Consider the following 17,467-nt stretch of genomic DNA (forward strand, 5'->3'; position numbering starts at 1 on the left):
GCAGGGCCCCCGGGTCGCCACACCCGCGGGGGAGGAGAGCGACCGGGGCGCGGCTCTGGGCTACCGGCGGCAGCTCCCGCGGCGGCGGCGGATCCAGACGCGACGCGGGATGGAGACAGACAAGCAGGGCTGCGTGCCCGCGTGGTGGCACATGGTCGCGTGGAACCTGAGGTGAGTGCACGCCGCGCCCTGTGCGCCCCGGCAGCGCCCCGCCGGCTTCGACCGCCCGGAATGCGGCAGGGTGGGTACCGCCGGGCAGTGACGCAGGGCTGGTGGCCGAGCGCTGACTCCCGGGGCTTCGGAGGCCCCCAGAGCTCTTGGACGGCTGTATCCTCAGCCCCAACCCATACCCGCGCCGGCGAGACTCGCACGTTTGATTTTTCAGGAACCTATATCCCTTTGGGGCTTCTGAACTAGAGATTCCAGAAAGCTGGTTCAGGTTCCTGTGCCAATCTCTTATCTGCCTTGACATTTTACTAACAGCAGGACGGATTTTAAAAAATAATAATAGTGACAATAATAATCGGTGTTGTAGTCTTGGAAGGCATTCTGTTAGGTCAAGGGCCTATCTGTGTAGATGGAGAAGGATCGGAAGCCCACCTCCCTGAGTGTGAAGCGTCTGGTGTGTAAAGAACGCCTCTCTATAATGCTAGAGATGCATGGTACATTGAAACCATAACTTGACATCATTGCCTGTGCCTAGTTCTTATATCCTTTAAATGTGAAATGTGTAGGTCAGCACAGGTTTTTCATTTTCTTCCTTCCATGAATCCTTGGCTTGAGCAGTCATCTTAGACTACCTCAGTCGACCAGCAATGCACTGACAGTCTTGTTTGCGTTGAAGCCAGGTATTGGTTGCAGACCTTGGACCCAAAAGACTGCGTGTCTTGTTTTGTCTTGTTGGTGTGGGAAGGTATTGGCAGTTTTGTTTACCTTTCTTCTTTCTATTCCTTTGTTTTGCTTTGTTAAATTTTTGCTGATTACAAGGTATCCAAAAATCATATCCAGGCACAGGAGACTTCACTTTGGAATGTCTGAGTGGTGAAGACAAACACCAATCTCCTTTCCTCTCTTCCTGCTGTGGCCAAAGGCAGGAAGCAGAGAGCGGCCCTCTCCTGGCCCAGCGGTGCAGGCCGGAGCCCCCTTTCTGTGTTGGATCTGAACACCAGTCAGAATGTCCTGACTGGCTGCACTTTTCACCATCATGGGCCTTACCTCCCAGATACGGTTGTTCTGGGAAAGCTAGCATTTACCACCTTTCAGTGGATGGCTGATTATTTAACATTTATTTGGTAGAGAATCAAAGCTGCAGTTCACGCTTTTAGAGAACAGCCCACTTTGTTGATAGTGGAGTGGAGATGGGGATTTGGGGCCCCTTACTTGCCTTCGTAGTTACTAAAAATAATTCTCAAGATGCTTCGTGAAAGAATAAAATACTTGGCCATTTCTTCATCTGAGCAGAAAATTACTGATCTAATTTAGGCCGTGCTGAGGCATAGACTGATATCCAGCATCCCGAGTCCTTTTTGTTCCTTGGAGCTGGTTAGTTTAGCAAACATTCATGGAGGGCTTGCTGTGCACCTGGAACAGCCTGTAGCTGTGGATCTATTGTGATATGTTGTGAAACTCAGGGAGAACATTTAACCATGTTGTTTTCAGTGATTATTTTTTAATGCCTTGGGGATCTATTTATTTATTTTACAAAAGTCTCATCAGATGTAGTTGCTTCTGAAGATGGATGGGCCCAGGAAAGTAAATCTCCACTTGCAACTGATTTTCTTCAAATCAGAAAAATGGAAACCATGTTCAGGAAAGAAGTTGGGGGAAGCCGAAGGGCTGTTTTCCTCTTCATTTCTCCCTATTTCATCCCAAGTTTTTACTTTTCTAGATAGTGCTTAGAAAATCCCCAGGAGAAGGCTGATAAACGTATCCATCCTCACCAGAGTATTGGACATCCCACTCCCTATCAGGCACTCATCTAGGCCCCGGGCACACAGCCATAAATAAAACAGGCAAAACCCCTGCTCTTGGGGAGCTCACATTGATTAATTTTCAGTTGTATCAATAATTCAAAACAGAGAAGGAATCCCTTCCCCTGTCCCCCAAAGCTACCAATAAGCCTTGCTTCCTTCTCCTTTATGAAAGAAATACACTTTTCTTTCTGTTCTCAACCTTTCATTCAATGAATATTTATGGAGCTCGGCCCTGTGCTAGGCAGAGTGGAATGTAAAAGCAGTATTATCTGTCACGTGGTTCTTGTCACTAGGGAGACAGGACTCATAGTGGGAAAACAATCAGAAAACAATTAAGGGTCAAACTGAGGCCCCGATTATAATTAGTGGGAGGGGTGAAAAGAGGAAAAGTCACCATGAGAAGATCTGTCTAGAGAAGCTTTGAAAAAAAAAACAGGGACACTTGAGTGGATGTGAAGGAAAGGGAGGATTTGGTTGGGAGGAAAGAAGGGAGGAGAACACAGATGTAACTTGGTGCTTGGTGAGTTGGTGATCAATACATGTTGGCGGGATGAATGGGCACAGGGTGGATGTGTGGCATGTCTTAATATTTGGAATCGTTGTCTTGCCAAAGGTGGTCAGAGTTGGGCTTCCCAAAGCTGGTACCTCTGAGCATGAAGGAGAAATGATTCGCCCTGGAGCAGCTGGTTCCACCAGGTTTTGCCAGTAAGAATCATCCAGTTAGGTTCTGTAGCCCCTGTGGGATGCGGTGCAGTTACAGCCACAGCTAATCAAAGGGCAGGCGAAGAACACCAAAGCAGCAAGGTGGCTGTTTGATGTGCTGGCCGCGAGCGAGGATCGGGCTGAAACTGCATCCTCTGCTCAAATAAGGTCTATTAGCCACTGGTGACTTTTGATCCCCTATTGATCTAGGGGAAGTCAAACTGACAGCCCCCTAGTTAAAAGGAGCCGTTGTGCATTATTGATGCTGTGAGGGATGTGGTCACTCTGTTCTCTTCCCGCAGCAATTCTCACAGAAGTGCCTTGAGCTATTTGAGAGAAGGGTCCTGTATGAATTATTCTTTAAAAACAGAAACATATTTCCCTCTCTTGCCCCAGCTTCCCAAGCACCCTGCTACCTGCAAAAGGTAACTTAGCGGGAGTCTAACAGGCAGGGTAGTGGGAGTTCAGAGAGTCAGGAGAAAGAAAGCCAGAGCCAGCCAACTGGAAGGGAGCATAAGAATTCAGTTCTGCTCATCTGTCTGGGCGTGATCTGTGGCTCAAAGTGGCTCCTCTGGGTTTTGATTTCTTATCTCTAAAATCAGAACAGCCATATACTCTGCTTCCGACCACCTTCATGGAGGCTATTTTAAAGTATGAAACAATCATTTTCGTTTCTTTCTTGCTGATTTTATGTGTAGGCAGTTGCCCATGGCTGATGTATTTGAAGAGCTGTCCATCACCCTTAGCCTGCTTATCTTTTCCACTCCCAGCAGAATTGCTGGAAATTCATCAGATTCATTATCTTCTGCCTCCATGCCTTTTCCAAACATGTGTAAGTGCCCTGATTTTTAAGTTATTAACACTTGAGGGAGAATTTTTTTAGAGGTCTTTCTTTGATGCCTTTGGCTATCTTCTGAGGATACGGGAGCAGGAAGGAAGAAAGTGGGAGGAAGGAGGGACCCTGAGAGGAGCAAGGGTGCAGAAGGGGAGAAAAGGATCCTGAAACAACTCTAAGAGCTGAATTTTACCAGAGCCCAGCCTTGTTCCTGGGGCTCATTTTTGCTTCAAGGATGACAAGTAGAACTCACCAGGACTGTGACAGCTCACTGGAGATCACCATGGAACTCTGGGGTTGTACAGACCTGGGTTCACGTGGCTCTGCCATTCATTGGCTGTGTGACCTTGGGAAGGGTCCTTAACTTTTCAGCCTCCTCATCTGCAAAGCAGAGGTAATAACAGTTGTCTTCTAAGATGCCTCTGGTCTAGCAGAGGAATCAGGGCAGGGGAGACAGTGCATCAGAAATGCTTTCCATCCCCTATAGCCTCACGATTTGATCATACTGACCGTTCACAGTAGGGAAAGGGACTCTTGGCATGGACGATGTGGACAAAAACTGGGAGCAGCAGGTGGTGACACTGACCTCCTGTGTCCCTCGTTTCTCAAAGGTAGGAGACACTCAGTCCTCACGGGAGATGTGGCTAGAGACAGAGGTAGCCTGAGTGAGCCCTCATGGACAAACCATAACTTGTCTGCTGGTGGTACCCAGTTTGGATGGTTCGTGTCACAGGGGGCAGTAGAATGAACAAGATGTGCGTGGCCCCCCGTGTCCCATTCCCTGACCAGGCCCTGCTGCGTCCAGCCTCCAGGTCCCCCCTGCACCCCACGCTGCTCCTCACGGCCCCGCCCACCAGGGATGTCACCTCAGATGTGAGGGTTTCGTCTCATTGCTTCCCAAGACCCAGCCAGAAGGGGCGGTGGGAATCTGACGATTATTCATTCACTGCTTTAGACTAATACTAATAGTAGCTAGCACATACAGCACTGAACTGTGATGTGACTGAAAACTGTGGCAACTGTTAAAACAGTCTGAATCCTGTTTCCCGGTGACTTCGGGGTCCAGCCTTGGCCTTCTGTGGGGTACACTGAGGAAACAAGTCTGACGCGAGTACATCCGTGTCCCCTCCCCTCCTGTCACACCTGGGCTTTCTGAGCAGCTGGTAGGGGCCCTGACTTATTGCTTTCCTCTCCTGGTTCTCCCTTCGTGCCGGATCTGGATCTGCCCTAATTACGTACAGTTCTGTAAAGGATTTTTGCTTAAATGCCAACCTGCCTGTAATTCCCAGTGTCGGTCTGTGAAATTCGATTTGGAGGTTAAAAGGAGAAACAAACCGAGGCAACACTTGGACTGATTTTGAATACCTTGTCTGTTTCACAATATCTTACAGATCTTTCCCATACTCCTGTTCAACCCTCACAAGAAAAATTGCCACTCTGTGTGACAGCTTTACAACTAAATCATTAAACGAACGTATTTTCCCTCCTCTGATGCACGTGGTGATTTTTTTCAACTTTTGTGAGTATGTACCTTTTGTGAATTTGCCTTTATATTTTTTTTTCCCAAATAGAGAACTTACTGCCCTTACAGTTATGGCATAATGAAAAAGATATGTCAGTTATAAAATTGTGGCTAGACTTAAATGGTCTGAAACCTATTTAATATTGGCTTTGGGGTCTAGGATGAATCCTTGCAAACTGTTGGGATAGATAGAAAAATATGGCCTTGTGGGTAGGGTTTCAATTCAGGAGCTCAGTCTTCAAATTGGCTATTAATCTGTATACCTTACTGCTTCCTGTATTCTGTGCCTTTTCTCTTCCTCTTCTTGCCTGTATCCCTTGAGAGAGAGACAGGTTGATGTGAGAAATCTATTTTCCCGTGTTTTTTCTACCAAGTGCTGCGTTAGTCAGTGCGACACACGGTTCTTCTAGAGCACAGGTGATGCTCTCACCTGCATGTCTCCAGGTGTATGTTTATCTTGGACATTTAGTGGCTTATGGCTAATGACTAGGTTTTACTTAGTGCAAAAAGTAACTCATGACTTAAGTAGCAAAATACTCACTACCTTCTTCTAGACCCTCTTACTTTTTAGGTGAATGGTCTCCTTTGCTTTTCGCTTGAAACGGGGATGAAGATTGAATAAACTCCATTAGAGGCTATATATAACACTGGTGGTATTTTTAAGTCTAGCTTTAGTTTTTTTGGGGGGGGGCAACTCTTTTGCGGGGTAGTCCTAGTTTATAAAGTAAAAATACTTTGCTTGGAATTGAGTGTAGTAGCTTGCAGCTTAGAAACATGTCAATCATGAGGCTAATTACTTTTTTTGATTGTGATTAAGAGACGTGGAATTCGATTCTGGGAGTTGACAATGAATTCTCCTTTCCAGTCAAAGCACCATTTCTTGTGGATTTAAAGAAACCGGAGTTAAAGATTCCTCACACAGTGAGCTTCTACATCAAAGGTGAACCTAGGGTGATTCTGGGAACATGGTGAGTGCACTGATTGGACCCTGGGGTGCTTGGTGGGTGTGGCTTTCAGGTCACAAGGGCAGAGGTGAGCAGTGCTGTGTTACTTGCCTGGGGAGAGGTCGGTGTTCCTTGGAGGAAGCTGTTCCACACAGCTTCCCTTTATATTGACGCTTGACTTGCTTGCATTTGCTTTTCAGGAATCTTACGTTGGAGTTTGGAGTCTTTCAGGTGCCTTGGGTCTGTCTTCTTCCCTGCCTTATGCCTCACCCCCTTCCCACCCTGCTCCAGGCCCACTGGCCTCCGTGTATAGAAGCCATGCTCTGTCTGCATTTCTTTCTCTCTCTCTGCTCCCTCTGTTCCCTCCTTTTGCCTAACTGCTTACCCATCTCTTGGGTCTCATTTTAAACGGTAATTTTCAGGAAACCCTTTCCTCACCGCCCCCATTTTCGGCATATGTTAGTGCAACCTGTGCTTGTCCTTTACTGCGTTTATCCCCACTGTAATTGAATAAGTGCTTGTGTGATTATCTGATGAATGTTTGTCTTCCTTATGAGACAGTAACTTCATAGGTGGGGGACTTTGTTGGTGGGTTTCCATTGCTCAGCACAGTGCTTGGCAGAGGGCACTCCATAAATACTTGTCTATCAAGGCCGTGAGCATCCTACTGTCTGTTTTGCTCTGCTGATCTCAATATTTTCTTGTTTGGTTCACCTACTTGTTCGTGGTTGCCAGTTTTCCTGTGCCCTGTTTTATATTTCATCTCCCTGAGTTTAAACATGTGATCACAGAATGTTTAGGGGCCAATATGGATGGGTTCACATAACTTCTTCCTAATTTGCAGGGTACAGTCCCACTAATAGTGTTGGAATTTGAAAACATCTTTCTTCTTTACTCTTGCCCCATCAGTCCTTGTTTGGTGAGTCAGCTGTCCTCGTGACTAGCTTATCTAGCTGGCAGCAATGCCCGTCTTCGCAGTACAGAGGCCTTGGGGTTTGATGTCAGACTTTTTGCCTCTAAATGATTGAGAGACTGGGACTTCCCTCGTGGTCTGGTGGTTAGGACTCTGCACTTCCACTGCAGGGGGCATGGGTTTGATCCCTGGTTGGGGAACTAAGATCTCACATGCTGCACGCCGTGTGACAAAAAAAAAAAAAAAAAGATTGAGGGACTGAAGATTTATCATCACATGGCCAGTTCTCCAGGTCTCCTGGTGACATGTCATATGGCAGTGTTCGTGTTAGCAGGGTTCATTCATTGGTTTAACAAGGTGGAGGAACTGGAGCTCACTCAGGTGTTTAAAATCACAAGGTCACTGGGTTTCTTGAGTAGAATAGCTTAATTTCATGTTCAAGTTCTTTTCTCCTACCTAAACTGGTTTCCCTTTGTTTCCAATTTGTTTCTTCAGCCAAACCAAGAGCAGGTGGCAGACATCTATTATCTTTTACTTGTTTCCACCCAGTGGATTGCATTTCAACAAACCACACCTAAGAATTGCAGTCTTGGAAGCATGATTGGTATAGGAGTCAGAAGAACTAAAACAGTAAATGGTTAAAAGGGGTTATCTCGGCATGGGAGAGGGGGGGTAAGGCAGTAGTGGTTTTCATTATAAGACGTTTGTGGCATTATATTTTAATTTTTACCATGTGCATATGTATTAAGCAGATACATATCTGTATGTAAATATATTGACTATTTACGTATAATAATCCATTATATATTCTAATAGTATATAAACATATAAATATAAATATGTATCTGATTGACATAAGGAGGTTTCAGACTTCGGCAAGGATAGAGAAGTCTTCTCTCTGTCCATGTTGGCTGAAACCTTTCCTTGCTTTTCAGGCATACAGTTTCTAGCTGCCGGTGCGGGGAGGATGCTAAGGGGAAGGGCCGTAGCTGCTACGAAGCAGCCCTCCATGATGGCAACCCAATTATTGTTTATCTTCATGGCAGTGCAGAACACAAGTCAGTTGCCTTTGCTTGGATGTTTTTTTTTTTTACAGAGTGAAAGAGTATTTCAGCCCTGTGGGGGAATGTAAGGCAGAGCTCAGTTTTTAGGTCTGTACGCATCCCTTCACATATTTTTTTCCCTTTGTTGAAATTTGAGGGTGTTCTGGCAATAGGCTTCTCTTTTAAAAAAATCTATATATTCTATATGTAGAATAATGTGGATCCTTAACTGAAAGGGAAACTAACTTCCAAAATTTGGATACTGATTTCAAAGAAGGCAATGGTTCCTTTACTCCCCAAGAGTGTCGGAAATGATGGATCAAATCCATGGACGACTGGGTAGGGAGTAGGCATGAGGTATGGAGAAGAGGAAGAGCAGTTTCCACATCAGTGGTCTTCTCACAGAACCACATGGAGATTCATTTATTTGGCATGAATCCTATTAATCAAAAGTATGGATTCCCTAGGAGAGACCACCTGGAATTCTGATCACGGCTACTGGGGGCCACCTGACTAATTCTAGTCTGGAATACTGATGCCTCGGCCTGCTCTCTGTGGTCCCAACCTTGCTTGGTAACCAAGAGCACCTCCCAGGAGGCTGGCTGTCCTTTGGTGCACTGCCAGTCCCTCTGTGGGCCTGTGTCATTATGGTGGGTGATGAGTATTGGCTGTGACTGCGGGTCTCAGCATGGGGGAGGGGCGGTGTGCCTCAGAGACCCGCAGACCTCGCTCTGTCTCTGGGAGGACACTTCAAACTCAGTGACAAGGTCTGGAATCTGCCCCTCGGCTCCCCTCCCTCTGTCTCTTTTACTCACTGTCTTTTTGTGTCAGAAGATGGCCTTCTCAAGACTTGCCTTTGCTCAAGGGGCTTTCTTGAGGTGTATGTTTCAGAGTCACATTTACAGAGATTTCCTGTGAAATCAACATTTTTCAACATTGCTTAACATTGTTCTGATTGTGTAAACCTGGGCACGGTGTTACAATGCATTTTTATTTAAAGGGTCATGTGAATCACACAGTCACGTCTGCCCTCTGAGTGAATCCGCTCTTGCCCTCAGTTATCCCAGATTTCCTGACTTGGGGTCAGCTGTACCTTCCTCTGTCTCCTGCCTGGAAGTCTCAGCTTGCTCTCAGCAGTACTGAGCTGGAAGGAGGCCAAATGACAGATCACAGGGAACCTTGATGAAAGCAGTGGTTCTATACTTGGGATCCACAGAAGCCCCAGAGGGTCCATGAACTCCCAACCCAAAATTGTACACAAAATTTGAAGAGTGGATACATTTTTCGGGGCAGCGGGTCCATAGCTTTAATTACATGTTCAAAGGGCTCCATGACCCACTAAGGTTTAAGAAACTTGGCTCTAAAACAAATTCAAATGGTTTTTTAAAGAATCCTCTGCCTTTTGAATCACCTTTATCTACCTTTTATGTGGTTAATACAGAGTAGGCTGTGGTTCTTTTGGAAAAAATGTATTTCTTGTACCTCCAGGGCTCTGAGTCTCTCTCCTTCACTTCATCTTGCACCTCATGGCAGAGTGGACAGGATGCAGGCAGATCTTCCTTTAGTGAACTTGATTATATCATCCCTTTTTCTGAAAAGCCACTTTCTGGAACTTAGTTTCCTTTAGCTTCTAGAAGTATTCTTAGCAATAGGTTTTGCTGTGCAGCAGTGAAAGGAGATGGGATTGTCAGCAGTTCAATCAAATGCTTACGTTGAGAAGCGCTAGCGGTCCGGGCAGCCGGTGCTCACTTGGGGGAAGGCGGCAGCAGAGGAGAGCTGTGGGTCATTCACCCTGACACAGGCGCGTGGGCTATGACACCAAGAAGCATTGCCCTCTCTCCTGGTTATTTGTCTAACCTGAAAAAGAAAGGCGTGAGATCAGATGCCAGCAGCATGGTAGTGATTTTTGTTGAATTTGTCATTGTAATTCCTAATTCTTGCTCTTTTTTTTTTAAACCTCCTCTACAGGGCAGCTCCTCATAGACTTGAGCTAGTAAAGGTATGTCTGAAGGGGCCTCAAGGCACCGATTTTATGTCTCCATTTATTCTCTTCTGGGCTACAGCCCTAAGATCTTCCTGCGCCCTCAGCATGGTTATCTCCTGAGAGCTCCTGGAGGTGAGGGTGGGTTTGTGGTGTCTGGGCCTAAAGTCCCATGAGTAGACTTCTCTTCCAGCTTTGACCTTGGGGGATCAAAACAGACGTGAACATCTCTGAGTCCCAAACACTTTAATGAATTTGTTCCTTTCATCACCAGATGGAGTTGAATTTATTTGCTTTTTCTAAGGGCTAGGGAATGGGTTGAGAAAATATATTAAGTGCAAAAACCACTCCTTCTACCAGAAACAACCTTTTTGGTGGTATGGGATAAAGATGTAGAGTGTCTTCTCTTAAGTCATTCAGGCCCTTCTTCAGCCCCATAAGAGGCTGGGCCGAGGGAAGGTGGCCACACCTTGGTGTCCTCACCAGCCTGCTACAGACTCCAGTTTTGGGGGGCAGCCCCTGCATCTCCCAGCATGAGGAAGATGGCAGGCTCTCCACCTTGCCTTATCTGACTGACGGCTGGCTGGAGGGCTCCTGTTTATGCCCTCCCACACTCCCCTCAGGTAGTCAGTAATCTCTCCCTTAGGTGATTCAGCTGCTTGTCTAGTTATCGATCCCAAGACCTGGTCTCTCCTCCCACAGGCCAGCTCCCACTCGAGAGCCCTCTCCTGATTTCACAGCATTAGTGGGGCCCGGAATCCTGCCAGGCCCAGCACCCCAGCACCTTCTTCATCCTCCCTCCCCTGTTCAGACATGGCCATCCTCTCCTGTCTACTCCCCTCTCTCATCACTCCAAGGAGTGGTGGGCTGGATGCAGTTTTGCCTGGGGTGATGATGTCTATTAATTTTTAGGTTTACTTTCCACCTGGAACTCCACTCTTTGTACTTCACTAAGTGGGATGGTGTGGTGCTGAGGTCTGTGGGAACGTGTACTTTTTTCCCCTCCTACTGTTGGCCAAGGTGAATTGTATGTCTCTGATGTGCACAGGAAGAAGAGTTGTAGGTGTGAAAAGTAGCCAGATCAGCCTTGTGGTGTGTGGGATGTGTGGGGATGGTATGATAAGACTACCTCCTCCAGGCGGGTTCTGGATTCCACACACCACAGTCATCATTTCCCAGCCTGACCAAACTTCCCTAGCTCTTCATTTTCTCCTTTGGATAGGCGATTTCTTTTAAAAATTAAAACTTTGTTATTAAATTGTCCTTCCTCCCTCCCTCTCTCCCCCTTTCTCATTCATTCATCACTTCAATCACCCAGCAAAACTATTTTCATTTATTTGCATTCCCACCTAGTTTTTATCTCTATAAAGTTTTTCATGTTACTGATTGTATCTCTGTATAACTTTACGTTGTGCTCTTTTACTTAATACCATTTAAAAAATATTCTTCAGTGTTTTTCCATAGTAATCATAGTTACCAATTTAAAGGGTGATCATTCTCCATTATATTTATAGACAATTGTTTATTTACTTAAATATTTCACTGCTATTTAATACAAGGTTTTTTTTTCCTCCTAAATTCTTTTAAAATAGTATTGCTATGGAAAACTTTAAGCAGTTAGTTTATTCTTCTTTTGGAATTTTTTTTCCTGGAGATTAATTCTTAGGAGTAGGATCTGTTGCTTGAGTTGCATTGTCTTAGGAGTAGGATCTGTTGCTTGAGTTGCATTGTCTTAGGAGTTGCATTGTCTTAGGAGTAGGAGCTGTTGCTTGAGTTGCATTGTCAAGTGGCTCTTCAATTTATGGCACCACAAAAAACACATGGATGTTCCCGTTTCCCTGGATGCTGAACTGCCCTGTGTCTTGGATAACTTGTTTGGAGGGAATGTAGTTTAAATACATGTTTAAAAGTGGAACCTGAGAGAAACCATCTCCTAGCTCAAGGGTCCTCCTGCTGCCCACTGTTGCCTATAATATGACATGTTTAAAAGTTTAAAAGTTTCATTTACTTCCTCATTATTAGTTCAGCTTGTATTTAAAGTTCAGTCTCTCACATCTATGCAGTAGTAGGGGAAGCACAATGTTTGGACACAGGCAGGCCCAGGTGTGAATCTTGGCTCTGCTGCTGGCCATTTGGGTGTCTGTGAACAAGTTACTTAAGCTCTCCAAGGCTCGGTTTCTTTCTCTGTAAAATGTGGAGAACACATACCTTGTAGGACTGTTGTGAGAATTAAGTAAAGATTTAAAAGTGCCTGCACAGTAAACTTTTGTCCCCTTTTATCTCCCTTCTCTTCGTCTATCACTGTATTTTTTTTCATTTAAAATTATGTCTTTATATTCTTTTCTCATTTATCTATTTGGGGCTGGCAGTGGTTTCATGTAACCAAGTGATCTCTTTATTTTTGATCAATATTAACTCTTTATCTGTTCATACTTAATATAAATATCTTCCCGTTATTTGCTTGCTTCTACTACAACTCTGTGTGGAGTTCTGGCATTTACTATGTACCAAGGTACTACATCATCTCATGCAATCTTCCAACGATCCTGAAGGTTTTATTTTTCACTTCTCAGACTATATTTACACAGTTAGATGTTAAGTGGCTTTCCCAAGGTCAGACAGCTGCTAAGTGACAGAGCCAGGGTGTGACCCAGGCTGTGTGGTCCTATTCTGCCATGCTGCTTTCCTTCTTTCCCGTTGAGCCTGATCTTCTCAAGTTTGAAGTCAAACACCAGATTTCAGAAATGCATTTTTCCCTACCTATTAAGCCATCGTAACCAGGATTATGGAAGTGTTGAGGAGGTGAGACCACTTTTGTTTACATCTCCCAATTAAAGTGATAACAGCTCCTTTGTCATCTAGGTGCTGAGTGACAGTGGTTTTCATGTCTTGTCTGTTGACTACGGAGGTATGTGTTAGGAAAAGTGTACAAAGATTTTTCAGTAAGAAGGGGCCTTTTGATAGCCCTCATTTTGGAGGCAGTGATATTGTGTTTGCCTTTCCTTGCTGCCAGGGTTCGGGGACTCGACGGGTAAACCCACGGAGGATGGGCTGACTGCAGATGCTGTCTGTGTCTATGAATGGACCGAGGCGAGAAATGGTACCACCCCTGTGTGTCTCTGGGGCCACTCTCTGGGAACAGGGTGAGTGGGGTCTGAAGATGGATGCTGAGGTGGGTCCTTGGGGCGTTAGTGTCATATTATAGGCAGCAGTGGGCAGCAGGAGGACCCTTGAGCTAGGAGATGGTTTCTCTCAGGTTCCACATGGGGCTAGTGACCTTACACCTCAGCATGCCTGTCTGTAATACAAGGGAGGGTCTAGCTCTCCGGCTGTCTATGACACTGAAGCCCATTCCAGAACTCTCCTTGAGCGTTTTAAATGAAAGCATTCTTGTTTAGGGCCAGTGGAACCTCTTGAAATCCTGTGAAAAATTTTGTGTCTGTGCACATTCGAGGGTCAAGAGCTTTCATCAGATGCTCATACTGGATGTTGCATTTTGTACTGTTTACTTGACTGTTAAGTCACTGCTTCGCATATGTACTAATTTTCATTGCTTTACAGAGTTGCAACAAATGCTGCAAAAGTTCTAGAAGAGAAAGGTAAGATAAAATGCTTATTTTACATCATATAATTTCTTAGCTTGATGTGGGAAAAGAAAAACAGTGAAGAGACTATTGTGTACAATCTGAACACAGAGATACCTGGAGCACCCCAACTTTAGACAGTTCCTGACAGTCTAATAAACTCTCTTTTTTCTATTTAATATACACAATACCTGCTTTTCAGAGTTATGAAATTAAAAGTAAATACTAAGGAAAGAGTTAAAATTACCTTAAAAGAGCCCTCACTGTGAAGTGATAATAAGTGTTGTTATGGAGTAATCTGGATTACAGGGGAGGAAAATAATACGTTATGAAGTAATAGGCAGGACTTGCTTTCTGCTGCCCTCCTTACATAATATTTATATCAGTGTTTCTCAAAGTGTTCTGAGAACTGCCTTTGTCAGAATCTGCAGGGGGTGTTTGTTAGAAACACAGGTGACAGCTAGGTGGATCCTAGCTGTCTTCATAAACTGGAATCTCTGTGACTAAGAACAGGTGATCTTGATACGTGTTAAAAGCTTGTAATCACTTGCAGTATATCTTAAACTTTACTTGGCAATACAGGTGAGGGTGAGTTACAGTAAACATTTTAAAGTGTGTCACCTGCTATACACAATCTTAATTACTTATGGAAATAAAACAAATGTCATTTCATTGGTCCTCTAAACTCTCATGGCTCCTTCAGTGTTGACAATGAATTACCTGAATTAAATTCCCACATAAATGAATATTTCACTTCCTGGATAATGCAATTACCTTAGAAAATTTAATTACATTAAGTCTCCAACTTATGAACTCTTGCTACCATGTATTTTAATTTTCTCTATATTACATACTCCATAAAAATGATTATTCTCATACTATAAAGTCAGTATTTAGATTTACCCTTTTCTTTGCTGTTTATTATTTCCAGCATCGCTGTGCTTCCATCTGGGATTTTTCTTCCACCTGTCTGTTGGTCTGAAAATGTTTTGCTCTGAAAATGTCTTTATGTCATCTTCATTTTTGAACGCCATTTTTCCTGGGCATAGAGTTCTAGAGTGGCAGTCATTTATTTCAACCTTTCTAAGATGTCATCCACTTTGTTCTTGCTTTTACAGTTTCATTAGAAAGTCAGCTGCCAGTCTTACTGTTGCTCCTTTAAAGATAATGTTTTCTTTTGGTTATTTTTGAGATTTCTTTTTTTCTTTGTTTTTCAGCATTTTTACTCTGATTCTCCTAGGTGTTCTTGGTACTTATCCTGCTTAACTGTGGCCTGATATTCATCCATTTTGGAAAATTTTTGGTCATTATATCTTCAAGTATTATGCCTGCTCCATTCTTTGTCTTCTCTTTATCTGGGACTATAATTATTTTTATATATATATATATATATATATATATATATATATATATATATATATATATCTCTGTTCCCATGTCTTATATGTTTCCAGTGTTCTTTTCTGAGTTTTCCAGACATTTTTCTCTTTGTGCTCTAATTTAAATATATTTACATATATTTTACACATTATACCCTGTTCAATATATCATACGAAATTTTCTTTAACAATAAGTTTTAATAAATATTTCACTATTTTACCATTTGTTATTTTCAGGAAGTTATTTTAAAGTACATATACAGTAACTCCAATGTTTAGCTCTTTTGTTTTCAGAGGGAGTGTTGGCCAAAACAACCTCGTCAGCCTCTGCTGAACACTCTCCCTTCCTGTAGTACTTTGCTTTCTTAAATTATCCAAGTCATGAAAATCTGCTTGTGTTTTAGAAGAAGGTAGTGGTTTTCAATTATCATGTACCTAGGAATGAAATCTCTTTAGCAAGGGTGCTAGTTAAAAATGCACATTCTCACACTCCCCACCCCCTAGATACTGACTTCTGACTGGACTCTGGTGTGGGTTCATGAATTTGCATTATTAATAAGATTCACAACTGATTTTGATGCAGGTAGTTCATGTACAAGACCTTGAAGATCCCTTATTTAGGAAAGACAGTATTGAAATATAATAGGGGAGTTATTTCTTTTTTCTTCTTTTCAAGGATTTCCAGTTGATGCTATTATCTTGGAGGCTCCATTTACCAACATATGGGTTGCAAGTATCAATTATCCCTTGTTAAAGGTGAGTGATAGATCTTTACAAGATGTCAAAGTGTAGGTTGTTTCCACACACGTTTATTAACAATTTTCCTTTTCGTAACTAGTTTTATATATTTCTAAGTTATTCTAACTTGTGATAGGTTATTAGCCCGTTGCTATTAAAGGGGGGCACAACGGCTTTTGGATTTTGTAGTCCTTTTATTTCCTTCTAATAGATTGAGCCAAAGCTTTTTTTCCCCATTAACTAACTATACCTCGTATCTTTTATAATTTTTTCATAGATAGACTTGACTTAGGTTTGTTCGTTTATTATTCCTTTTAAAGTGAAAACAAACCTCTCATACATCATTTTCAGCCCTATGAATGTCAACCACATCTTTCATTATTTTATGAGAAGGAAGTCTCTAGAGAATTCAAGGAAGTTGCTGAATGCTTTTACACAGCATCCCAGGTAGAGAGGATGATCTTTCCAAGAAGATAAAGAATTGACTGACAAGATGTGTTTTTTTTTAATCTGTTGTATATATGATCCTAATTTTATAATTTCATTCCATGTTTGATGCTCGATTGCTTATAGTCATACCTCCATAGAAATGTTAGCAAATGAGAGGGGGGTGGGTAAGATTCTTAGAGGGGACATATGGCCCAAGTTTATAAACTGTCGATTAATCTTGGAAGGCATCTTAAGGGTACTTTTTTAAAAAATTAATTAATTAATTAAAAATTTTTTGGCTGTGTTAGGTCTCCATTGCTGTGTGCAGGCTTTCTCCGGTTGCGCCAGGCAGGGGCTACTCTTCGTTGCGGTGCACGGGCTTCTCATTGCAGTGGCTTCTCTTGTTGTGAAGCATGGGCTCTAGGCGCATGGGCTTCAGTAGTTGTGGCATGTGGGCTCAGTAGTTGTGGCTCACGGGCTCTAGAGCACAGGCTCAGTAGTTGTGGCGCATGGGCTTAGTTGCTCCACGGCATGTGGGATCTTCCTGGACCAGGGATCAAACCCATGTCCCCTGTATTGGCAGGCAGATTCTTAACCACTGCGCACCAGGGAAGTCCCAATGCTTCTTAACATAAAGTCAACTTTGTCCAATATTAATATACCTTTGTTTTGAGTAGTGTTTGCATGATATATCATTTTCTCTTTCTTGACTTCCAACTTTTCTGAAATCTTATATTTAATATATATCTTTTGTAAGCAACATATAGTACAGTTTTGATTTCTTTTTCAGTATGACAAACGTTGTCTGTTAATCGTAGTATTTAGTCTGTGTACATTTAATGTAATTATGATATTATTTAGGCTTAAATCTACTCTCTCTGTTCTCTATTTGTGTCATCTGTTCTGTGTTCTTTTGCCTCTACTTTCTGGCTTTCTTCTGACTTGTCAGTTGTCTCAGGGAGGAAAGTGTGTTGAGTGTCAGGCTCACCTCACTAGGCTTCCCTTCTCTCTGGGATCCAGGCCACTCAAGACCTCATTACTTTGGTAGGTCTCTGATACCTTCACAGAAACGTTTTAAAAATATTTTCTTTAAGAACAATGGCTCTGGTGTCAGTCTTTCTGGGTTTTTTTCCCCAGGGGTGTCACTTAACAGCTGTGTAATCTTGGACTAACTGTTTTTAATGCTTCATCTATAAATGGGTGTAATCAGAGTCTATCAAGATTGTTGTCATAGATTCACATATGAAAAGCATGTACGATAGTGCCTGATACAGAGTAAGCACTCAATGGCCGTTAGCTATTTTTATTATCAGTGGAGTGCCATAACTCTGAACAGTACTGTTGAATAAAAAAGTGTAGGTGGGATGAGACACGGATGTAGTGAAAGGCATAGGTCCTTACCCTCAAGACGTTTCTTGTCTAGT

General features: G+C 43.2%; 1 protein-coding gene across 4 annotated transcripts in view; it reads right to left on the bottom strand.

Moving 5' to 3' along the window:
* The window catches only part of PYGL (glycogen phosphorylase L), a 79,750-nt gene that overhangs the window by 11,417 nt on the left and 50,866 nt on the right, over positions 1 to 17,467 (bottom strand). For 2 of the 4 annotated variants that reach the window (XM_033416245.2, XM_033416246.2), the window contains exon 21: positions 9,734 to 13,499. In XM_033416245.2, the coding sequence (XP_033272136.2) occupies positions 13,469 to 13,499 (31 nt within the window). In that variant the 3' untranslated portion in view covers positions 9,734 to 13,468. Of the gene's footprint in view, positions 1 to 2,618; positions 3,002 to 3,763; positions 3,892 to 4,862; positions 13,500 to 17,467 lie in introns of those variants that run through there. The other 2 variants (XR_007475693.1, XM_004285592.4) reach the window with 2 other exon arrangements.

Source organism: Orcinus orca, chromosome 2 (assembly GCF_937001465.1).
Source record: "Orcinus orca chromosome 2, mOrcOrc1.1, whole genome shotgun sequence".
Classification (NCBI taxonomy): domain Eukaryota; kingdom Metazoa; phylum Chordata; class Mammalia; order Artiodactyla; family Delphinidae; genus Orcinus; species Orcinus orca.